General features: G+C 44.6%; 1 protein-coding gene across 3 annotated transcripts in view; it reads right to left on the bottom strand.

Moving 5' to 3' along the window:
* The window catches only part of LOC131809804 (protein argonaute-1), a 38,501-nt gene extending 18,718 nt beyond the window's left edge, over positions 1 to 19,783 (bottom strand). Inside the window, exons 1-11 of one of the 3 annotated variants that reach the window (XM_059137227.1) lie at positions 19,592 to 19,783; positions 14,419 to 14,602; positions 10,844 to 10,964; positions 10,235 to 10,416; positions 9,700 to 9,836; positions 9,334 to 9,468; positions 9,096 to 9,183; positions 8,292 to 8,439; positions 4,370 to 4,489; positions 3,871 to 4,002; positions 3,607 to 3,740 (exon numbers count right to left, since the gene is read on the bottom strand). In XM_059137227.1, the coding sequence (XP_058993210.1) occupies positions 3,607 to 3,740; positions 3,871 to 4,002; positions 4,370 to 4,489; positions 8,292 to 8,439; positions 9,096 to 9,183; positions 9,334 to 9,468; positions 9,700 to 9,836; positions 10,235 to 10,416; positions 10,844 to 10,964; positions 14,419 to 14,602; positions 19,592 to 19,616 (1,406 nt within the window). In that variant the 5' untranslated portion in view covers positions 19,617 to 19,783. Of the gene's footprint in view, positions 1 to 3,606; positions 3,741 to 3,870; positions 4,003 to 4,369; positions 4,490 to 8,291; positions 8,440 to 9,095; positions 9,184 to 9,333; positions 9,469 to 9,699; positions 9,919 to 10,234; positions 10,417 to 10,843; positions 10,965 to 14,418; positions 14,603 to 19,591 lie in introns of those variants that run through there. The other 2 variants (XM_059137228.1, XM_059137229.1) reach the window with 2 other exon arrangements.
* Positions 19,784 to 25,619: the final 5,836 nt, after the last annotated feature.

Below are 25,619 nucleotides of genomic sequence, written 5' to 3'. Positions count from 1 at the left end.
CAAAGCACAGGAGGTACTCAGTAAAAATGAGCTCCCTCCTCCCCTACTGATTCTTTTAAGCCTAAGAGCAAATAATTAAACAAGCTTCTTTCCTTTGGCTCTGGGGCTTTACCCTAGGAAAGAAAGACAAAGTTGGAAGAAAGGGTACACATGCAGATTTAAAATATCAAGCTACATACATACGATGATAGATTGAAATGAATAGCAGAAAACTTAACTTGAAAATCCTACATTTAGAGTAAAAGCAACATACAGAGAATAAAGCCAATTACTTAGGGGACATTATATAGTATATAAATACAAATATGATAGATTCAGAAGCCTATATAGTGAGGAAATAACTATTTTTTCACATATTTAGTAAAAAAAAAAAAAGCAAACAGATAAATACAGTATGATACTGTTATGTAAAATTTAAAATCACTTGAGGGGTGCCTTGGTGACATATGTGGTTGAACTCTGACTCTTGGTTTTAGCTGGGTTACGATCTCAGGGTCATGAGATTGAGCCCCACGTTGGGCTCCACGCTCAGCTTGGAGTCTGCTTGGGTTTCTCTCACCGATTCCTTCTGCCCCTTCTCACTTCCCCACTTCCCTACCCCTGAGCTGTCTCTCTCTCTAAAATAAATAAATAAATCTTTAAAAATGTTTTAAAATCATTTATATACAGGTACATAAAACATAAATTAGATGGAAGGTCATAATATTTCATGATAGTGACTACATAAGAGGGAGGAACTGAACTAATACAGAGAATATAAAGGTATCAAACTTAGTAAGTCAAATTTATTAAGTGGGTCTCTACTTCAAAGAAAGTGGTATACCCAATCTTTTCTCTACCACCAAATCACACTTAACTATTGTGTTCTCTGCTGGAGGTCACATGTTGAAAGAAGTCTACAATAGGGAAGATCTTGAAATCTTCTCCTAAAAGGGATACTGTGGAGGTAACAGAACTTCTTTAGCCAAAAGAAAAATTCTAAGGGTTGACCATAGGACTCCCTCATCCATTCCCAATTACCAATTTCTCTACCTCCACAGCCATCTTCACTTCTCCCTCTATCTTAGCAGAAAGGATGCCTTTTCCTGTGCTCTGGATCCCATCCCCTCACTCACACTTAGGAACTTTGCTCTATTTACTTTCCAGTTCCTCAGAGTTCTTATATTCAGCCTCTGTTCACCCTGAACATTCTCCCTGGATAATGTCATCCACTACCATACCCAAAGACTCAGATTTTATTTATTTATTTATTTATTTATTTAAAGATTTTATTTATTTATCAGAGAGAGAGAGGAGGAGAGAGCGAGCACAGACAGACAGAATGGCAGGCAGAGGCAGAGGGAGAAGCAGGCTCCCTGCTGAGCAAGGAGCCTGATGTGGGACTCGATCCCAGGACGCTGGGATCATGACCTGAGCCGAAGGCAGCTGCTTAACCAACTGAGCCACCCAGGCGTCCCAAGACTCAGATTTTAATCTTTAGCCCAGAACCAAACATCCAACTGGGTACCACTGACCCAGGTGTACAAGTCATATTCTTACCCTTTGCATCTGGGGAATCACTGGGAGAAGGGAATGTCTGATGAACAGATGCCCAACTCTGAGATTCTAGGTTTATCAGTTTCTGTACCCCAAAACACCCCAAAGGATTTTTTCAAAAGAACTTTGCAGGGAAAAAGCATGAGAATGAGAGACGCATACAGAGAATAGAGCTACCAACAAGCTGACAACAGAAAAGCAGAGAGCTGGGAGCCCTTCCGACATTGCTAAGGGCCAGCTCTCTAATGCTAAGCCAAGGCTACGAATAGCCTGATCTAAATGGCGCTAAAATCCCCAAACCCCAGGAAGGGGGACAAGAGGAACTCATTTAAAAGAAACTATTGGGGGGGCGCCTGGGTGGCTCAGTGGGTTAAGCCGCTGCCTTCGGCTCAGGTCATGATCTCAGGGTCCTGGGATCGAGCCCCACATCGGGCTCTCTGCTCAGCAGGGTGCCTGCTTCCTCCTCTCTCTCTGCTTGCCTCTCTGCCTACTTGTGATCTCTCTCTGTCAAATAAATAAATAAAATCTTTAAAAAAAAAAAAAAAGAAACTATTGGGGCGCCTGGGTGGCTCAGTGGGTTAAGCCACTGCCTTCGGCTCCGGTCATGATCTCAGGGTCCTGGGATCGAGCCCCACATCAGGCTCTCTGCTCAGCAGGAAGCCTACTCCCACTCCCCCACTCTCTCTCTGCCTGTCTCTCTGCCTACTTGTGATCTCTGTCTGTCAAATAAATAAATAAAATCTTAAAAAAAAAAAAAAAAAGGAAAGAAAGAAAAGAAACCTTATTAAGGATGCCTGGGTGGGTCAGTCATTAAGCATCTGCCTTCGGCTCAGTCATGATCCCAGGGTGCTGGGATTAAGCCCCACATCAGACTCCCTGTTCCATGGGAAGCCTGTTCTCCCTCTCTCACTCGCCCTGCTTGTGTTCCCTTTCTCACTGTGTCTTTGTCAAAATAAATAAATAAAATCTTTAAAAAAATAAACAAAAACATAATAAAATAAACTATTAAGTGTGATGGTGGTAGTTATATATCTATGAGGGGAGAAGGGAGAAAGACAGGTAGGGCAGCCAGAGTCCCTACATTCATCAGGAGCTACTGTAACTAATTCTGATGAAATCCCCAATGCCAGCTGAACCTGCCAGACACATACTCTATTATCCTTGTCAATACCCAAAGTGGTCAGCTCCACCAACTTTTCCTCAGTCTAGGTGTGCACTGACCCTTCGACCCTACTCTAGATCCAAATAAGAAGCGACCACATCAAAAGACTACAGGAAATAGTGAACTATACACTTTAAATGGGTTAATTCTGCGGTACTTGAAATATCTCAATAAAAAAAAAACTGACTTTACTATTCATTCATTCACTGAAGACTATTACTCCCCTAATGTATTCCTTTAAATCATTTGCGATATCATTTTCTTCATTGCTGTCATCTGTCCCTAGCCCCTCAGCCACAGGTAGCTAAGAGGCCCTTACAACTCATGTTTATCTAATTCAGGTCACCTGGACCTGAATGAATAAATTCTGTATATAGGAGAGGAGAGCCCAGAGAACCAGCTGAGCTTTTGTTTCCAATGAGGAATACAAGCTTTGAAGCCTCAGATCGGATTTGATCCCAACTCTGACAACTTCTTGATATGCAAACCTTGTACAAGATACTCTTTGAGCCTCAGTCTCCTGAAAATGGAAATACCACCACCTACTCACTGTGAAGATGAAATGAGAAAACATAAAATTAAGTAGTGTTGCTGCAACATTATATTCATCACTGTATTATTTACTACCAATGCTAGTAATTCTAACAATAAAATAATTCAGGTCTCCTTTAGGAGATTCATGTCCTAAAATCATCATCTCTGACACAAATACAACTTATAGGAGACTTCTGACCACAGATGGACAGAAAAGGAACAGGCAGAAGTTTGAGCCAGGAAGCACAGGGAAGCAGCGTCAAGAGTCAGAAAGAAGAGACCACAAATCAAATCTTGGCCCTTTGTGGGTAGGGGAAGGTAGGCAGCTCTAGGGTGCTTCCCTCCCTTCCACCCATACATCCAAAACTCCTTACTTGAGCACCTCTTCTCGACACTGCTTTTGGGGTGCGAAGCAGGCGATGGCCCAGACTTTGATCTCAATCCCGTTGTAGAACTGTTTCCCCCGCATGTCCCAGACACCCTGATTAGGTGTGGCAATGGCCCGGTTCTGGGGATAGGCAGAGGGGGCGCCCAGGTGAGCCTCAGTAGAGCCAGGTGAGTAGGGGAGCAAAAGCCCCTGGCTATATAAACCCAATTCCCCTCTCCCATATGCCCCAGAGATGTTGTCTGGCCCTGACCCTGCTCACCCGGCCGCCGTACTGCAAGATGGGCGCCGGCAGCACTCGCCCCGTCACCTCCGTCATGTCATCCTTCACTTTGATCCCAAATTCCTGGATGTAGGGATCTAGGTTGTAGCTGGCATTCTTCATCTGCAAGACAAAAGGAGGGGATCTCAGGAGAGCAGCAGCTTGGCAATACTGCTCACCCTCTGGGTCCCAAGGAGAAAGCCCTGAAGAACAGCTGGGGCTGGCAAGTAATAGCCCTAAAAAGGGGGGGAAAGTGGAAAACGAAGTAAGTGGGAGTGGATAACACAGGGAAGTAATACAGGAGGGAAAAAGAAATAGGAAGCCAAGTAGCTACAGGGTCAAGAAACAAGAGCAGTCCTATGGAATCCCAGGCAACAAATCCAGACTTTGTGTTCTCCTGAGGATCCTGCCAAGGCAGAAAAGCATCTATGCTACCAGGGGCCCCAATGACTGAGCAACCAAGGATACATTTCTCTGCAGCCCTACTGACCAGGCGGCTAATCTCCTCCTGTCTGTCTGGGGCCGACCTAGCTGTAGCCTTTATCATGGTCGAAGTCTGGTTGTCGGTCAACTTCTTAATGCAGCGCTGCCCAGCCACAATGTTACAGACCTGAGGAAACGAGAAGGACAGGTAGCTCTGGCTTGAGTACAGTCCACCCTGTACCCAGAGCCCCACAAGAAGGAAAGAGACCTTGGCTGTCAGCCCTGGGAAGGGGATTGCAAAATTTCTTGTGCAGAGACAAGTTAGAAAATATCCATGTACAATACAAAAGGCAATATAGCCACTTTGTCATTAACAGATTGGAATCCAGAGCCAGATCTAAGCTCAGGCCTCATGTTAACTGGGGAGAACAGTAACAATCCAATACAGTTGTTCAGAGACTAAATAAAATAAAGCACTTAAAGGACCGCATATAGTAAACTCTAGCATAAATTATTATTTACCAAAGGACCCAGTATAGAGCTCTTCTGAATACTAAAAAACTCAATACACACAAACTGGATTCCAAAGGTAGTAGACAGCCCTTCAGTGATGACAAGCAGTCAGATGCTCCCCTGCAATCCACCAGTAGAACTGGAGATGGCTCTTAACTCTTGAGCCCCAGCCTACAGATGATCACTAAGCCCTTGGACTACAGAAATCAGTCTCTATTGGCTGACAGCGTCCTCTATTGGTGTGAGTTCCCACCATGCATTCCTGTTTTGGGACCCAAGAGAACACAGCAGAGATCAGAAAAAAGACTTTCTAGTAGAGTACAAGACTTCCATTCCCCAATATACTATATTCAAGATGCTGTGAACAGGAAGCCTTTTGGCAGTGCAGAGAGAGCCAGCAGGTTGGAAGGACTTGAGTTTGAAGTCCAGCTTTGCCATTTCTAGGTGATATTACCTTGGGCAGGTCTCTTAACTACTCTGAGACTCTGCTTCTTTAATTTCAGTCACAGGATAAAACACTAGCTGTCTACAAGGTTGTTGTGAGGAGTTACACAAAATGAAATGTATAATTTGTTCACGGAGGGCCAACACTATTTAAGTACTGGTTTTCCTCCTAATTTCCGAAGTTTATTGTGAACAATGGTAGGAAAACCAGGACAGGGTCACCTGCCCTTAAATTCCATATCCCAAAGAATATACAAATTGGTCAATTCAATTAATAAAAATCTAGAATTGTTAAAATTTAGGAGGTTGCCTTCTTAAAAGCACCTTAAAGTTGTTGCACTCTTAACAGATTATTTAAGCTACAGAATCAACATTAGGGAAAAAACTAAAGCACGGATATGGAGAAACTGGAGCCCTGTGTGTTGCTCATGAGAATATGAAATCGTACAGCCACTGTGGAAACAGTATGGTGAATCCTCACGAAGTTAAACACATAATTATGATATGATTCAGTAAATCTACATCTGAGTATGTACTCGAAGTGAAAGCAGGGACTAGAATATCTGTACACCTATATTCATAGCAGCATTATTCATTATAGCTAAAAAAGTGAAATCAACCTAATGTATCCATCAATGAAGGAATGGATTAAAAAATGTGGCATATATGTACCAAAAAATATTACTTAGCCCTGAAAAGGAAAAAAAATTCTGACACATGATAACAATTTAATGAACCTTTAAGACATTATGCTAAGTGGAATATGCCAGTCAAAAAAGGGCATATATTATATAATTTTATTTATATGAAATGTCCAGAACAGACAAATGCACAAAGACAGAAATAGATTAGTGATTACTAAGGGCTGACTGGTGAGAGAAGTGTAAGTGACTACTGATGGATATGGGTTTTCTTCTGGAAATGATGAAATATTTTAGGATTAGATAATAATGATGGTTATACAATTTTAAACATACTCAAAACCACTGAACTATACATTTTAAGAGGGTAAGTTTTATGTATACAAATTATATCTTGATAAAGTTATTCTAAACAGTGATATTTAAAAAAAAAAAAAAAAACCCACCTGGCTACAATTGCTGACATGATTGGACCCTGCACCTCTCTCTGAAATCATCCCCTACTACTTTTCCCCTCATATACTACACACCAGGCACTATGGCCTTCTAGCTCTTAAAAAAATCCAAGCTCCCTGATGCTTTAGAGAGTTTGTACTTATCATTTACTTCCTGCCTGGAAGGATCTTCCCTCAGGTTAATGAAGGTTGTCTCTAACTCAAAATTTAGGACTCAAATGTCACCTAAAAGAGATCCTCCCTGACCATAACTAAAGTGGCTCTCCAAACCCCTCCTTCCTTACTTCTGTCCCCTTTATCTGTTTTATTATTCTGATACCACTTACAGCTATGTCAAAATATCTTATTTATTGTCTATCTCCCCCTTCTAGAATATTACACTCTATGACAGGGACCTTGTCTGTCTTGTTAATCTCTACATTCCCGGCACTTAAAAGAGCAAATAACACACAGCAGGAGCTCAATTAATATTTGAAATAAATAATAAGAAGAATAAAAATATGTCATTATATAAATTAATCACCTTGGAAACTAATGTTTACACAGAAGTAATGTTAATTTGCTAAAAATCTTAGCTTGCAGAAGATATTAACTAAAGCCTATCTACTTAGCTGGGATTGTCTTTGAAAACTCCTGCTTTCACCTCAAGAGAACATACTGTCTTCATTCCACTTTCCGTGCATCAACGCTTTTTTTTTTTTTTTTAAAAGATTTTATTTATTTATTTGAGAGAGAGATCACAAGTAGGCAGAGAGGCAGGCAGAGAGAAAGGGGGAATCAGGCTTCCCGTCGAGCAGAGAGCCCAATGCAGGGCTCCATCCCAGGACCCTAAGACCATGACCTGAGCGGAGGGCAGAGGCTTAACCCACTGAGCCACCCAGGTGCCCACACCAACAGCTATTAACTAAAGTCAGAGTTCTTAGGTTTGGGGATCTTCTCTTCCCTCTGCCTAATTTCCTCTGGTTAGCTCTAAATTCCCAGAAGCTAATGGAAGGCTTGAGCTTTGGTCCCATCTATTTGACTCTTGCTGTGGAAACAGAGTGAGATGTTATTCTAGGTTAGTGCTCCTCCAATTTTAATGTTCATATGAATCCTCTCTGGATTCTGTTAAAAGATTTTGATTCAACAGTTCTAGGTGGAACCTGAGATTCCACATTTCAAACAAGTCCCACTTGCTTCACATTTCAACAAGTCCCACATTTCAAACAAGTCCCCCAAGTAATATCTGTTGCTATTTGTCTACTGACCACACTTTGAGTAGTACTGGACTAAACAATGAAGAAGTCAGCAGTAGCTTCTCATTACACATTTTGGCTAGTGTATACCAAATCAAATATAGCCCAATGGTTCTGCATTTGTATTTTAGGATTTAAATAGCATTTCTATTCTTGAATTGCAGGCTTCAAAGATCTGTTAAAGCATTAAGATATGATAAATCTTGGGGCTAAAACCTTTTCAAAAGGAACACACTGATCACCACAGTGGTAACAGTGAGTAGGATTCACATCATAACTAACAGATATCTCTATTTTCTGGAAAATAAGGTATACTTGTATCTCTAGATCATTTAGGATCCCCAGCTCCAGATAAGAAATATCGAAAGTTAAGACAGGATAAGAGAAATAAAAATAAAAATGAATTCAGATATCTGAAATCTCTGTCCTGAATGAACTACTTAGTTATTAAACATAAATACAGCTTTCACCTTACCTGGCAGTCCTAAAAGAACATGATAGCAGGATGGGGAATAACGAAAGAAATTAGCAGGTAAGAATGAGGCCTACAATTCACAAAATGACCTCATACCTCTCAGAACGTCAATTTTCCAAGCTTCAAAATGAGAATGAGAGACTATGAATGGGAGAACACACCTCTGATCACCAGTGTGCAGGTACAATGCTTGTTCTCCAACCCAGCCATTACTTGGCAGCCTCACCTCTAAGGGCAGGTAGGTATGCTTTTGTTCCTGGCCAACTTGCAGGCAGGGCAGGTGGGGATACTTGAGCTGAAGGTTATATTTCTGCTTGAAATACTGTGCCACGGTGCACTCCACAGTCTGTCCACTCTCTAGCTGCAAGGGAAACCTGTTCGGGGGAAGGGAAGGAAGTGTCAGAGCCCAGCACTTAATCCCACCTCTTTAGACTTACAACCACGGGAAGCCCCAGACTTGGCTTCATCCCTATCCAGCCTCTTTGAGCACTGCCGTTCACAGGAAAACAGGCAAGACAGGGCTCTGAGAGGGAAGACAAAAGATCTGAAAGGCAAGTTCCACAATACTCAAGACCATATCTGACTCATATGCATTTCTAGTGCAGACCATAAAGTCCTACACACAGCAGAGACTCATAGTCGCAGTCTGAGGTCAAGGAGGTAGATAGAATCAATAACAAATTCCCCAAGGTCTAGCCCAGGAGCCCTGACTTCTTTTTCAGAACGAAGAGTAAGTTGTGAAAGATCCTTACATTTACAGAACTGAGGCAGCAGTCAGGGGAATACTCTTGTTCTATAGTAAAGGCCCAAGGAGGAAAGGTAGAGACCAAGAAGGTAAAAATGTCAAGGAGAGTATCAAGGATCTGGGAAGTTTGGAGGATGGATGGCAAACTCCCACAGCTTATCTTTGAAAAAAACGCCTCATCCTCAAGGCTGTTAGGGTTAGGGGAGAGGGACAAGAGTGAAAGAAGTTATGCTGAAATATCAGCCCTCTTCCACTAAGGTACGGCTTAGCAGCCTGTCAACTCACGTCTGATGGCTGGCAGGGCGGCGGGTAACATTACACACACGGTATTTCCTCTTCATCTGTCCACAGTGGGTTACTTCCACCTTTAGCCCTGGAATACACACACTGCTTGTCAGAGTTGGAAAAGGCTGCTCATGCACCCAGGCTTGGCCTCTCCCCTGAATATATCCCAAGGGGATTTCCTTTTAGGACTAAAGACAAAGTGGTGCTGTTTCCCTTCCCCACCTGGTTGGGTCCTCACCTTTGATCTCCTTGGTGAAACGCACACGCTGAGAGTCTGTGAGGGGCTTGGGTTGCTCGTCTATGTTCCTGATGTCTAGCACCTCACACATGAACTCAATCACCGGCTGTGCCTTGTAGAAGGCAGTGGCTGAGACTGTGGGGACAGGGTGGATATAGGATATAGCTCAGCTCAGGTTTGGTCTTTCAGAATAAATGGAGGCACTGCTCTTTACACCCTCTTCCTTATAGGGTATTGGGATGGGGGAGGGGTCCCAGGGCTATAGGGATTAGACTAGGAGTATGGTTGCAGAGCTGGGAGGGATGAGGCTGGGAGTGTGGTCACTGGACTCAGGGTGCCCCTGGCTCCATAGCTCTCCCCACTCACCGTCAATGTTGAGCATCATCTTCCACATGGCAGGGCGCACAGACTGGTGAAAGCCGAACCAGACCTCGCGCCCACCCCCCAGCGGGTGGTAGTAGCCCTCAGGCGGTGAGAAGAAGGAGCGGCCCACGGGGGTGTACCTGGCAGGGACAGGCAGAGAACTGGTCCCTCGGGCACAGGCCCCCACCCTGTGAGGCATCCTGGGCACGGAGGAGCCCTGGCCTGGAAGGCAGGACACCAGGGCTTTAATTCCAGCTCTGATCCTTGACTAGTTGTATGACTGACCTTGCACAAGTCTATCTTTTCTCTGTCCCGCAGGGACAGATGGGGTGGAGGTCCAAAGATATCTATAAGGGCCAGGGCCAAGGCTTTAAACCACCTAAATATATATGCATACTGTTTGGCATATGGTAGGGCTTCAATGTATGTTTTATTTGAAATGCATATTGTGGGACCTTAATAAGTGCTTATTTTCCCCACCTCCCCACATAGCAATTATGCCACCACTAGTTGCCCAGTTACAAACTAAACCCAGTACCTCATGGATGCCAGGTGCCTCATGGCCACATCCAGGGCTTGCACAGACTCCAAGGGAACAGGGATCTGCCCACTGACAAGGGCCTCGTGCAGCATGCGCCAGCTAACAATAGCTAGCCACTTGATGGAGACCTTAAAGATTCGATCCTTCCCTTCCCCAGGGATTGTCACCTCAAAGTCAACCTTCAGAAGAAAGGAGGTGAAGGATTGCCAGTGCTTTCCACACAGTCCAACATTCCTTGCCCTGCCCCAGCTTCCCCCACCACATAGATTTCCCATGCACTTGCTCCTTAAACTGACAGGGCCAACAATGAAGATTTCAGAGGAAATCCAGACATTTAGTCTCTAGCCACCTTAGCTTAGTACTTCTATCCCTCTCAACTTAGCAGGAAGTCTTTAGGTCTATTTTAAGTCTAACCTCAGTGTTTGGGACAAGGACAGATATACACTGGCTAAATAAACATCAGCATCTACCCATCCCTCACCCTAAAACACACTTTCTCATCATAAAAGATGAGAGGTATTTCTGAACTGCCAGACTCCAAATAGACTTACATGAGTTGTGTACCACCCCAGACCCCTGGCACATCTAGCCTGACTCCCAGCTTACCCGTTCATTGCCAATGGGCAGTGCTGTGACAGTGTAAATGTTCTTCTTTCCATCATACACGGGCTTGCGATCACCAAAGATCTGAGGCTTGAAATGCTGGACCATGTATTCCACCACCTCCCTGTAGGGGATAGAAGCAGCCTATGGAAGCTGAGAGACTACTACTTCAAGCTCTTGGAGGCAATTCGATGTTCAGGTAATGTCCACCCCCTCCTAGCAGCTACTCTAATCTCTACTCTGTGGTAGTGCTTCTCAAATGTTAACTTTCATATGAATCACCTGGAGATTTTATTAAAATGCAGATTCTAATTCAGGTCTAGAGCAAAGTCTGAAATTCTACAGTCTTAATAAGCTATCAAGTGATGCTTCTGGTTCTCAGATCACCAAGGCTCTAAAGAATCTGAAAGAGTAGTACATGTGCCTTCTGGAGGCAGAGTGGGGAGGCAGAGAAGAAAAGGACTCATTCCCAAGGTCTATCTAGAATCAGGAACAGAATCCAGGCTGCTCCAATCCCCAAACTGAGACATAAAAAAGGTAGATGAGGAAAAGGTGTGAATTGAAATAGGAATAAACCGTGGAAGAACCCTATCTCTTCCATCTCTCTGAAGCTCTAAGTCCCACCTCATTATCATCTCTTTCTTGATTTTACTTCCTGTCCTCTGCCCCTAAGATTCCAGAATGTCCATTTATCCTTCAGAATACCATTCCACCCAACAATCTGACCTCTTTACTTTCTAAACCAAAGCTCTTGAATACTATTGGTTTAAAAAAACCCTCAAACTGTATTTGTAAATAACAATAAATACATGGTTTCAATCCTAATTAGGCTTCAGTGCTACCAAGCAATCTTTTCCATGTCCCTGATCAGTACCATCCCTCACAGACTGTGTCAAATTTTCTCCTCTACCCTTTAACTCCAGAACCCGTTTCTACCTCCAATCAAAAATCAACTCTAGGGAAGCCCCGGTGGTTCAGTGGGTTAAGCCTCTGCCTTCGGCTCATGTCATGATCTCAGGGTCATGGGACTGAGTCCCACATGGGGCTCTCTGCTTAGCAGGGAGCCTGCTTCCTCCTCTCTCTCTGCCTGCCTCTCTGCCTACTTGAGATCTCTGTCTGTCAAATGAATAAATTTCAAAAATCTTAAAAAAAAAAAAAAAAATCAACTCTAATGACTCTAAAAAGAGCACAAGATAGGCAAGGCCACCTTCAAGTTCCCAGACATATGAATAAACGTATTTATGTAGGCAGACCTCTTTTCTTTTCTTCTCACACTTGAAATGTCCCCTCCATATGTAATTTTTAAATATATGAAAATGTGTTCAACTTCACTCAATAGAGAAACTCAATTTAAAATTAAACCAAGGGGCGCCTGTGTGGCTCAGTGGGTTAAAGTCTCTGCCTTCGGCTCAGGTCATGATCCCAGGGTCCTGGAATCGAGCCCCATCGGGATCTCTGCTTAGCAGGGAGCCTGCTTCCCTCTCTCTCTCTGCCTGCCTCTCTGCCTACTTGTGATCTCTGTCTGTCAAATAAATAAAATCTTTAAAAAAATAAAAAATTAAAAAAGAAATAAAATTAAATTAAACCAAGATTGGGGCACCTGGCTCGCTCAGTTGGTAGAGCTGCAACTCTTGATCTCAGGACTGTAAGTTCAAGCCCCAAGCTGGGCAAAGAACTTACTTTAAAAAATAAGTAAAATTGATCCAAGATATAATTTTCTACATATCAGAATTCCAAAGGTCAAAAAATCCAATACACTGGACTGGTACAGAAGGAAGAGGCACTAATACTCTGATAATGGGAGTATAAATTGGTACAATTTACCTTAAAAAAACAAAACAAAACAAACAAACAAACAAAAACAACTGGTAGTATCTCCAAATTTTTCAATGTATTATGCCAGCAATTCCACGCCTAGGAATTTATCCTATAGATACACTCATATTTCAGTGCAAAAATGTATCTACATTTGATAATATTCAACAGTTTCACTTTTGTAGCAAAAGTTTAGGTTAAAGCTAAGTGTTCCTCCATAGATTTATTAAATAAGTTATAATACATCCATTCAATGGAATATCTATGGAGCTATGTAAAAGACTAAGGCAGGTATACATGATCTGATATATATTGTTCAGTGGAAAAAAAGCAAGGTACAAACAAGGCTTACTGGATTCTATATTTTGTGTGTATGGGTTTTTTTGTTTGTTTTGTTTTTTAAAGATTTTATTTATTTATTTGACAGAGAGAGAGATCATAAGTAGGCAGAGAGGCAGGCAGAGGGTGGTGGGCGGGGGAAGCGGGCTCCCTTCTGAGCAGAGAGCCTGATGTGGGGCTCGATCCCAGGACCTAGAGATCATGACCTGAGCCAAAGGCAGAGGCTTAACCCACTGAGCCACCCAGGTGCCCTGTATGTGTGTGTTTTTAAGATTTTATTTATTTATTTGACAGAGATCACAAGTAGGCAGAGAGGCAGGCAGAGAGAGAGGGGGAAGCAGGCTCCCCACTGAGCAGGGCGCCCAATGTGGGGTTCCATCCCAGGACCCTGGGAACATGACCTGAGCCAAAGGCAGATACTTAACCAATGGAGCCACCCCAGTACCCCTATTTTGTGCATTTTAAAAAACATTTTATATACACATATGCTTACATATGCAAACAAAAATATGTGGGAGCATACTCAAGAATGGTAACAATGAATGCCTTTAGGGAAAAGGACTAGGGGACTAAGGACCAGGGTAACAGGAGACCTTTTTCACTGCTGCTCTTTTTGTAATATTTTATTTATTTTTACATTGTGCATATGTAGTTTTCAAGTAATAATGAAATAAATTAATTCTGAAAAGAAATATTGCTTCGGGGCACCCAGATGGCTTAGTTGGAAGAGCATCAGACTCTTATTCTCAGGGTTCTAAGTCTGAGCTCCATGCTGGGTAGAGAGATTACTTAAAAATAAAATCTTAAAAAAAAAAAAAAAAGAAAGGGAAGAACGAAAGAAGTATTGCTTTTTCCAAGGCTAATTCCTCCAACTATGTTTCTGTTCTATAATGTCTTTCTGCCTTAGCAATAAGTAGGAACTCATTCCTCTCCCTTCTGCCCAGTACCTTTAATTAGCTTCTTCTCCTGTTTATCTAGGTCTCCTTCTTAAAAACTTTCAGTTCATTCATTCATTTTAACAAGTACTGCAATGCACAATGCACTGTACTTGACTCCTATAAATCCTCTCTAGCCAACATAGTCTCTCTCTCTCCCCATGCTTCACTGTCAAGCTATTTAATAAAGGCTATTTGCTCTCACTGTCCTTACCACATTACCTTCTACTTATTCGTCAACTCACTATAGTTAGATTACTAACTAACCCAATTACTCTGCTGAAATTCCTTTGCAAAAGGCACCAATATCTCTTAATAGCCAAATTCAATGATATTTTTCAGTGTTTACCTTACCTGGAATCTCCTCCTCAAAAACTTCTTTGAATCTGGTGATACCACCCTCTACCAGTTTTCTGGACAGTCTCTGAAGATTCTGAGACTCAGGACAGTAAAGACCCCTGGATTTGACAGCTTATGTGCGTCACTTACCGGTTGACTCTGCGAGGACACTTATCCGGCTTGATATCCACCTCGTAGTGGTAGACGTCAATCTTAGGGATGTCCACCTCAAAGTAATTGGCCAGGAGCTTGATTGGTTTCCCCACAGTACCAATGCCAGGTCGGCGAGGTGCCTGGAACACCTGCTGCAGGGGGGGCAGGTAGGCGCCTGCAGCTACAAGATAAAGAGGCTGGTGAGGGTAGAGTCTAGCAATCTTCATATCATTCTGATCAGAGAAGGCACAAGGCCTCCCGGAACCAAACAGGAGAGTATAAGGGAAGCCTCCTTCCTGCCTACCCAACTCAACTGAGGGGTTCCACAGACTCAGACAACCCACGTTCATTTTTTTCAAACCTCTCTCCAGATAGGAAAATTATCCTTCTTGTCTCTCTTTGATTCATCAAGTGAATACTTAATATGTTTCTATTACATGTTAAGCAGAGGAGCTAAATCTGGCTCCCAATAATAAAACTTTCTTTCTTGTACTAGATTAAGACACCTGCCTCCACCAGGTATCTAACAGACCAAGAATTCTCTTCTCTGCCAGCCAGATGCTCACTTCACTTATCACCATCCTGAACATGAAATAGCAACATCATAATGCTCCTCTGCAATGTAAGCAGGAGGAAGATCCAAAGAAGGTCAGGCTAGGGGGATGTGAGGGAGACAATGTTTTAGAACGGATTAAGGCAACTGAATGGCTGAGGGTGGAGAGACATTAAAGTTGAAAAGGCTAAAAAAAATACAGTTTGGAGACAAAAGAAAGGAGAGAGGCTGAAACAGGAAGCTGACAAAGAGGCCACAACTGGAAATCACAGCAGAAAGAGGCTTGATCTAGGAAAGAGGGAAGGCTGGAGTTAAGGCCTGGGAAACATAAAGGTTAGAGTTGGGAGCCTGAGCAAGAAGCAACGCTGCAACTAGGGAGACAAAGAAGAAAAAGTTCACAAGAAGAAAAAGCTAAGGAATGAAGATAGGCAGAACACAGGAAACTGGACTAAGAATAGGCTAGTGTACAGGACTTGGGAAGGAGAGGCAGCCATTAACATGCTGGAGAAGAATGAGATACTGGCTCTGAGGAGGAGAATAAGGTGCTTTGCACAGGCACAGCTCCTGCCACACAGAGAGCCCAGACAGTAACAGAAGGGATCAGTTTCAAGATAGAGCAGGCCCCTGGGAAAGGGCTAGGGCAGGGCCAGCTTCCACTACTTTCTCCTCTTTTGCCACCAGCTAGATTGCTGCCCCTAGTTTTATTTTCTAGCTTGAGGGGAAAGAGAAGAAAAAGGGACACTGCCTAAGAGAAGCCTCTGTCCATAGCTACTATCGTCATTGCCACTAGAGGACCAGCCCAGGTGGGAGAGACAAATAAACCAGCCCAGAACCTCCCATCATCATAGCTCTGCTTTCATAGTCTGCCAGGCAGGGGGGATGGGGCATATCCTCAGCTGGGGGGTCAGGAAGAGGTCAGAACCATTCTCGGGAGGGGCAAGCTTCCCAGAGCTAAGCTGCTATGTCTCCTTCTAACTACCTGTCAAGCCCAGCCCCACTCTGCAGACAGGGAAATGCAGACAGAAAGGGAGGCTCAGCCTGGGAGTACAGGGCCATCAAGGACCAAGCTACATAGGGAAGTGAAAGCATAACTACTAGCACCTGGGTGCCTACCCCAGAAAGAGCTGGACAAAAATTACACATAAGCAATAGATATATGCAAACACATAGTAAGACACATTCCTGTCATACACACCCAAACACACGCTTAAACCTAGACAGTTTACCTTTATATATATACCCCTCACCGCCCTAGATGGTGAGTTCTTCAAGAGCAGGGACTGTATCTTGCCTCCTAGCATATAGGAGGTGTCCAACATACAGATATTAAATGAATAAACAAATATCCACAGATATATCATGAAGAACACACATGCATACACAACATTCAAACACCTGCAAACTGCTAAAAAACAATTATACACCCTGCAAAAAATAAACATCCTGGTGGATATAAGAGATACCCTTCCCTTCCCCAAATTTTTACATTCCATTCACCTCCATAGCCTTCCAGGCTGAATAATCATTTGGATTCTTGGGAAAAAAGGCATCCCCTAGAGCTGGGGGCTGGGTGGAAATGATGGGGGATGGGACACTCAAAGGCTTCTCTTCCCCAGACATAGGACTACACATCAAATTCAGCCTTAGGCACCCTCCACTCCAAGGAGGCTTTGAGAAAACAGAAGAACCCCCTTTTCCCCTTCATCCTCAAACTAGGGAAGGCAAAAGGGAGAACCTCTCTCCCATCCCATCCCCCAGCAAGCCTTAGAGCTGTACAGAGTCCCCCCCCTTAGCCAACCCTGCCCCCAGTTTTTAGTCTGAGAAAGGGAGACACTTCCCTTCAAACCCAGACAGGGACAGACGGCCACTTTGTGATGCAGATGAGGGCCCCCGCACGGAGGACAAAGCTTGGGCCTTGGGGGAAAAGGGGCGGGGCCCTTCCTTGCAGACAAAAGCAAGGAGGGAGGGGCCATGAAAAGGACACTCCCCCTCCCCCATCCCTAACCAGCCCTGAGAAGGAAAAGTAACCAAGCTGAAAGGCCTGGCTCAGGGATTCCTTCCCTGCAGTTTTGAGGCCCACATACCTCCTTGAGAGCCAGACTGCCTATTCGAAACACAAACTCAAAGCTGCGTTAGCTGTCCAGTAAGCAAAGACTAAGAAGCCAACCTCTCCTAAAAAAAATTTATCCACACATGAGTATATACAACTACTAAATATCCATACATGTGCTTCACCATTTATGTTCACAATGGAATGTGATTCACTTCATTTACTAAATGTGTACTTTGTGTCAGGGCCTAGAAACTCACTGTTTCCACAGATAAATTAGGTATTACCTCTACCCTCCTGAAGCTCCCAATCCAATATATGTGCTTGGAACACACCTGAGCACAGAAAGCACACATCAGGACATAGCCCAGTAAAGTGAGCACCAGTACCTTTAATTTTGTGTACTGTGTCCTCCAACTTTCAAAAAAATAGTCTTAGCCTGGGAAGGAGGCAGTTATTGGGTCCCTCCATTCACAGCTTCCAGACTGAACTTCAACTATGCCTTCTGATGAGGTAAAGCTGGTCCCACTAGGCTACAGCTGACTCCAGATACCAGGCTCTAGTCCCTTCCCAAGAAGATTATATCTTGCAATAAGAAAAAAAAGTAAATGTCTTCATCACTCCAGAGCCTACTAGGAATTCATCAAAATGAAGTCATTAGCAGTGTAGTATGGGTGCCAGCTCCCAGCAATCCATCTGGACCTCTGTGACCTACTCCTACTCTATCTAGTACACAAGTTGCTCAAATAGTCTCCAGCCTAGAAAACCAGGAGAATTACTAGAATGGAGAAAGAATCCTAAGGGAAGGAGAAACAGTTTTCTGAAGTCAGGTGCTCCCCGCATTCTTCATGAAGACCTACACAGCCTTTACGAAGTCATTTTTGTTTGGGGGAAATTAGTCACTAAGTACATATAGATCACTAAATGGATGAGCTGAGTAAATTGGTAGGAGCTATCTCTTTGGGGGAATGGGGGGGAGACGTTGGGGAGGATGGGGGGAGTGTAAGATCAGGCATAAAAAGATAATGATTTTTCCACCAACAATGAAATTCATGTCCCAAAAGAAATGAAATTCTTGTCCTGAATAGAAATCCTATTTCCACCCCTAGAGCAAATGGAAGGAGGTAGTGGAACAAGACCTAAAGGATTCCCAGGTTCAGAATGCTCCTTCCAATCAAAGGGTAAGAGATCTAGGACACAGGAGGTGCCACTATTCCACAGCCCATCCTGGAGACTCTGGTCTTCAGGTAGCCCTACACCAGTCTCTCTGTTCTCATCTCCTTTCACCCTGATTTCCTGTGAATAAGAAGTTAAGGCTATTACCTGGAACTCACCAGGGTGAGAGCTATAAACTCCCCCTCCCCCAAACAACTTATCTGTGACAAAAGGCTAACTTGGCAACCTTGGGTCTAATAACAAGGCCCTGACAGTTTCTGGGGAACAAAGAGAAGAGAAAGAAAAGATATCCAGGGGGGGATAGAAGCCACAAAAAATATTAAAGAATAGAAAGAGAGTAGGCCGTCACGTGAGGAGACATTTCAATGGAAAAATCATCGTCTTTGGATTAAAAGGTCCCATCTCTACAAAGTGTTGGACCAGAAACGAGGAAGCCAGGCAGACAACCCCTTCCAGGTAAACCTGGTCCTGGCCTTGCTCCTTCAGTAACCAACACCCTTTCTAAGTTCTCTCTTCAGGGGGAGGACACTGCCTTGGTTCCAGTCTTTCTTCATCCAAGGAGCATACGGCGGCACTTTGGCAGTTTCTCTCAACCCGTTCTTGGCAAATTCTGACTGAGGGTTTCCAGGATCAAGTGTAAGAGCCCCAAAGATGGGGAAGGGGACCATTTCTATTTGCACTCTGCCAACTTAACGTTTGAGAGAACGCGCCCCATCAGCGGGCTCCTTTTTCCAAGACAAATCGGGCGGGATGGGGGAGGGGGGGGGGGATTCGGGCAGCCACGCCCCCACCACTTCGGGCTGCCCCTTCAAGCTGCCACCTCCGCGCATGCTCCGGCGCCTCCGCTCCAGCTCCCCAGACTCACGGGGGGGAATCCCGGGACTGGATCCCCACCCACCGCCCCCTGACCCTAGCCCCAGCGTCAGGCCCGGCTGGGGCGGAGCTCACAGCCCAGCTCTGGCGCCTTCTCCCAAGAGACACTAGCCCAGCCCAGCCCCCGCCCCCCGGCATGCAGCAGCACTGGGCCCATCTGTGTCGACCCCCTCCTCTCCTGGACACCTGGAGCCCGCCCCCTGCCACCTGCCGGGCCTCCCCGTAGGCCTCCCGGGATCTCCGGGAGTCCTTACGTACGTTCAGGCCCTTCTCCCAGATTACTTCCCACCTCCAGGAGTGCATACAGCCTCCTTTGATAAACAGCCCCCGTCTTAGGGCTTCCTTCACAAGGTTTCCCCCGGAACTGCATACAGCCCCCCTTCAAACTGGGCCCCCCATCCCATAAGAGCCCCTCTCCTCACTCAGGAAGCCTTTCCTCACTCGGAAATCCTGTTCTTCACGCGGGAGTCCCCCGGTCCTTGGAGCACGCACCGTCCCCCACTCCCGGGGGCCCTTACCTGCTCCCGAGGGTCCCGCTTCCATCCCATATACCCGTGCGGAGGTCAGGCGGCCCGGAGACTGTGGAGTCCAGAGTGAGGGGCCTAGGTACCCCGCACTCTAGCTGCACGGGCTTCCGGGCCGGGCTCGGCACCCCCCCCAAGCCCGGCCGCTCGCGCCGCTGCCCCCGCAGCCTCCGTTGCCGCCGCCGCCGCGGAGCCTGCAGCAGCTCCCCCTGCGAGCGCCCGGCCAGCTGCCAGTGCGCAGGCGCGACCGCCAGGCCCAGGGGGCGGACGGGAACGAGTCAAGCGGGGCGCTCCGACGGCAACAAAGGCCAATGGAGAGGGGCGGGAGCACCGGGGACCTGAGGCAGCGGCCCCTGGCGGTCACCCGTCGCCATGCAGCCCGGCGGGAGGGCTCCGGTAAAGGCGCCGCGGAACGGCGCAGTAGCGTAAGTGGGGTGGGGCGGTGGGGGGAGGGGGTCTGCCCCCACCGCCCCCCCTCACCCCGGGCAGCAGCCTCCGGCCGTGTGTCTTTTCCCCAAACAGGTTCCTCCAAACCTACACACAGCCTTCCCCCTTTGCACAGCCAAAAGCATATTTCAAGAACCCCACCTCATTCCCAGTCTCCCCCACACACACTCAGAGCGCCCCATCACCCAGGGGCCCTGCCTCCCACCTCTCCTCCCAATCACCCTCATCCTTCAAGCTTCGGCTGCAAAGCGCCTGCCTCCGCGAAGCCTTTCTCCGTCCCTAGTCACTGAACTCACTGACGCCACCCTCTTCTTCCAGGCCGAGTGCTGGGCGCTGAGACCACACACGAAAGAGACCCTGCCTACCCTGTAAGATGTCACAGCCTCAACTTAAGTGCGACTACAGAGTTCTATCTGGGGGATCTGGGAAGCACCTGCCTACACTTTTTCATCCAGAACTCACTCCTGAACGCGGTCAATCTGCTTCTGTCCTCATCACATCACTTAAAATACTTTTTGTCTCAAAATTCAAAGGATAATTTTCTATTCTTATTTCTCTGCAGCATTTGGCACTAACCTCTCCTTCCTTTTTGAGGCTTACTTGGCTTCAGAATTTTCTAAACTCTCCTATTGCCTAATCTTTTTCAGTCTTCTTCAAGGGTTATGCGTTGCTTTTTTGCCCCAGTAAAGAACAGTGTTCACTGTGGTTTTAAATCCAGCTCTCGTATTGCACCTTCTACTTTTTCCTCGAAGGTCTCATCCATTCTTATGGCTCAACCATCCCTCCAAATCTCTATCTCCAGCCACATCTTAAACTCATATTTCCAAGTGTATGCTGGACAGCTCCACCTGGATCTCCAGTACTTCAAATATGGAGTCCAAAATCAAACTCCTTATCTTTCCCCCACAAATGTGCTTGTTCTATGCCTCCTTCCTCTGTAAATAGATACAGTTTCCAGAAATGACAGATTCTCTCCCTTGCTTCTTGACCCCATTCAGCACTTCACCAAGTCCTGACATGTTTACCCCCCTGACTTGCTCCCACATGACCCCCCCACCACCACCATTCTGCAGGCTCCTTGTTTTAGTGCAGATCGTTGGTGCTGGTGCGCACCTTGCCAAAAGTAACACAGCCACTTCCCTGCTAGTCTCACAGTTTCTGGGAACATTTCTCTCATACAGTTTGCTGCAGATGAGAGGTGGTAAGAGACCCAGCTTTCCCATATATTCCCATATATTCATGTGTGTTCAACCACATGTATTTTTTGATGTGTACTTTACACTAGATGCTGTGCAGAGGACTAGGAACTTCAGAGAAAGATCATACCCAGTCCCTACCCATAAGGATATTAATTTCTGACACTTACCATAGTGTACTTTGTTCTCAAATAGCAAGCATCATAATCACCCGGAGAGCTTGTTAATACTTTTTTTAAAAAATATTTTATTTATTTATTTGACAGACAGAGATCACAAGCAGGCAGAGAGGCAGGCAGAGAGAGAGGAGGAAGTAGGCTCCCCACTGAGTAGAGAGCCCCATGCGGGGCTCAATTCCAGGACCCCGGGATCATGACTTGAGCTGAAGGCAGAGGCTTTAACCCACTGAGCCACCCAGGTGCCCCTGGAGAGCTTGTTAAAAGATTGCTGAGCCCCGCCTCCAGAGCTTGTGATTCAATAGGTCTTGGGTAGAACCCAAGAATGTTCATTTCTTTTTTTTTTTTTCCTTCACAGTGCATTTCTAGTAAGTTGCTAGATGAGGCTGCTGATCTAGAACTAATGCTCTACAGCATAAAGTTAAGAACAAAGACTCAAGGGGGCCCTAGATGACTCAGTCATTAAGCTTCTGCCTTTCGGGGATCAAGCCCTGCATTGGGGATCCAGCCCTGCATCGGGCTCTCTGCTCAGCAGGAAGCCTGCTTCTCCCTCTCTCACTCCCCCTGCTTGTGTTCCCTCTCTCACTGTGTCTCTCTCTGTCAAATAAATAAATAAAATCTTAAAAAAAAAAGCAAGAAAGAGAGAGAAGAGAAAAGAAAAGAAAAGAAAAGAAAAAGGAAAAGAAAAGACTCCAGAGCGAGCCTGTTTTGGCTTTAATCCTGGTGTTGCCATTTACTAGCTGTGTAACATGGGGCAAATTATTTTAAGATTTTATTTATTTGACAGAGAAAGAAATCACAAGTAGGCAGAGAGAGGGGGAAGCAGGCTCCCCACTAAGGAGAGAGTGCGGCTCTATCCCAGATCCCAAGATCATGACCTGAGCCAAAGGGGGTGCTTAATCCACTGAGCCACCCAGGGGCCCCATGGCAAATTACTTACTTTCTCTGTATCTCAATTTCCTCCTCCCCCATTTTAAGAGATAGAAATAGCCTACCTCAATGGTCTGCTGTTAATATATACAAAGACCTTAGAACAGTACCTAGAAGAATGTAGAAGAAGTATTAGTCACTGTTATAACCATTATCTGCCTCTTGCACAATATTCTAAGTTCCTGAAGAAAAGGGACCGAATCGGATCCATCTCTGCCCCCTTTTAGTGCCTGGCACAAGCTGTGCCTACAATGATCAGTAAATATGAATGGATCTGAATCAAAGAGATGGCATCAAAACATCCTCAGAAATAGCAGGTCCTCTGCCTCAGCATAACCAAGCATTCTATTAGAAAAGTTGGAATCCCCATTCTAAAGTCTCACACTTAACTTTGTGAAAAGGCATTAGTCACTATTTTGACTCATCTCCAAAGTGGCTAATGGAGTCAAGCTTGGCCCTGGCAGACCATCTCCATCACCCAGGATTTCACTCTAGGCTAGGCAAAGAGGTACAGTTCAAGGGAAATCTGCATAGCATTTTGTTTTTGTTTTTTAATTCTAGGGCTTAGGCCTTTTTAAAAGATTTTATTTATTTGACAGAGAGAGAGAGAGACAGTGAGAGAGGGAACACAAGCAGAGGGAGTGGGAGAGGGAGAAGCAGGCTTCTTGCCTCGCAGGGAGCCCCATGTGGGGCTCAATCCCAGGATCCTTAAGGCAGACGCTAAGGACCAAACCACCCAGGCACCAATATGTTGGTATTTTTATGCAGACAAACTTCTTCCAGTAACTCCTGATGTACTTTTCCTAGAAACCTACTGAGTCCTTGGCTATTTCCAGTTCAATCCTTGCACCTCAGTCCACTGCTAACTCACACTCAAAGGCCTCTGTTGTGTGGGCCAGAGCCCAGATCTTTCCACTTATATACCTTCTCTATAGCCAGAGTTTCCTGGCCATAGATCAAGAATGGCCTGGGAAAAAGATTATATCTCCATCTATATTTTCCTCTTTTTATATTTAAAATTCAGCCTGCGAACAATGAGATCAAAGGCCATCTATATTTTCCTCTTTTTTATATTTAAAATAGTCTGAGAACAATGAAATCAAGGTATTATAACAGAAATAAAACAAATCATGGGGTGCCTGGGTGGCTCAGTGAGTTAAAGCTTCTGCCTTCGGCTCAGTCATGATCCCAGGATCATGGGATCGAGCCCTGCATTGGGCTCTCTGCTCAGCAGAGAGCCTGCTTCCCTTCCTCTCTCTCTGCCTACTTGTGATCTCTGTCTGTCAAATAAATAAATAAATAATCGTAAAAAAAAATAAATCATACATCCTAATATCAGGAAAAAAATCACCAACAGCTCTCACATGTACCATCTCTTGTTATCTATAATTAATATATTTCTCATATATTTCAGGAGATAATTTTAAAAATCAGAAATCATGAACAGTGGAATTAATAAATGTCAACCCGTACTTTGAAAAGACTTGTGAAATTTGAAATTTGTAGACTTTTTAAAAATTACTTTAAAAAAAAAATATTTAGTTGAGAGAGTCTGCATATTTGAGCTGGGGGAGGGGGAGAGGGAGAGAGAATCTCAAGCAAATTCTGCACAGAGCTTGGAGCCAGAGGTGGAACTCTCACTCAGGACCTTGAGATTGTGACCAGAGTGGAAATCAAGAATCCAACACCTAACAGACTGAGTCCTGCCAGAGGTACCCCCAAAATTACTCTTTTTAAACTGGGGTATAATTGACAGATAATAAGCTGTACCTATATAAAGTGTACGATTTAATTAATTCTAACTTACATGTCAACCTAAGAAACCACCACCACAATCAGGACATTGAACATATCTTCCACTCCCAAATTTTAAAAGTTATCTCCAGGAATAAATAAAAGACTAAATTTAAAAAAAATAAAAGACTAAAGAATTTGAAACCCTAAGTACATTACATACATACTTTTTCTTCAAAAAATGAAAAACAAGGATCAAAAACAAGAATTGAGCAACAATTACAGAAGACATTGAGGAAGTTATCAAAAATGACCGAAGAACATCTGGCCCCAAAGGTTCACTGCTTAATACTTCCAATCATTCCTGAGGTGCCTGGCTGGCTCAGTTCGTGGAACACACACCTCTTGATCTGGGGGGTTGTGGGCTCAAGCCCCATATTGGGTGTAGAGATTACTTAAAAATTAAATCTTAAAAAAAAATACTTTCAACTATTCTTGAAAGAAATAATTTCTGTTCCGTTTATATGAATGGCTCTAAGACATAAGAGGAAGAGGAATTTTCCTATTTGTGCACAGTTGCAGATAAAGATAATCACTTATCAGATGATATTATAAAAAGAGATCTCAAGAATATGGAAGATGCAAAAATCACAAGTCAAATACTAGCATATAGAATTCTGTAAGAGATTAAAATAATAATAAATAATAATAATAACAGCTAATATTATTGTTTGGGTTTCTTTTTAAAAATTTTATTTATTTGTCTGAAGGAGAGAGAGAGAGAGAGAGAGACAGTGAGGGAATACCAGCAGGGGTAGTGGGCAAAGGAGAAGCAGGCTTCCTGCAGAGCAAGGAGCCTGATACGAGGCTCAATCCCAGGACCCTGGGATCACGACCCGAGCTGAAGGCAGACACTTAATGACTGAGACACCCAGGCGCCCGCCCCTATTTTATTTTAAAATAAACTCTATGCCCAACTTAGGGCTTGAACTTACAACCCTGAGATCAAGGGTCACATGCTCTACCAACTGAGCCAGCCATGTGCCCCAATAATAGCTAACATTATTAAATATTTACTTAATATTAAGGGCCAGGTACGATTCCAACACCTGACATATGTTAACTCACATACTCCTCACAAAAATCTTGGTGCAACATAAAACAGATAGGTTGGTTTGGACTGAGAAGCAATAGGTAAATAACCAGCACAGGCAGGTATTATTACTAAAAATGGAGACACAGTGGGGTGCCTGCGTGGCTCAGTCAATTAAGCATCAGATTCTTGATTTCAGCTTGGGTCATGATCTCAGGATCGAGACAGAGCCCCATGTCAAGCTCCACACTGAGCAAGGAGCCTGCTTAAGATTCTCTCTCTCTCACTCTGCCCCTCCCCCTACTCATGCACATATTCTCCCTCAAAACAAAAATCTAAATAAATAAATAAATAATGGAGACATAGATAAGTAATTTGCCTAAAGATCACACAACTTGTAACTAGCAGAGGCAAAACTTGAACTCAGGCTGGAGGGTTCCAGGGTC

This window comes from Mustela lutreola, chromosome 10, assembly GCF_030435805.1.
Source record: "Mustela lutreola isolate mMusLut2 chromosome 10, mMusLut2.pri, whole genome shotgun sequence".
Lineage (NCBI taxonomy): Eukaryota > Metazoa > Chordata > Mammalia > Carnivora > Mustelidae > Mustela > Mustela lutreola.
This window is presented reverse-complemented; position numbering and strand designations above follow the sequence as displayed.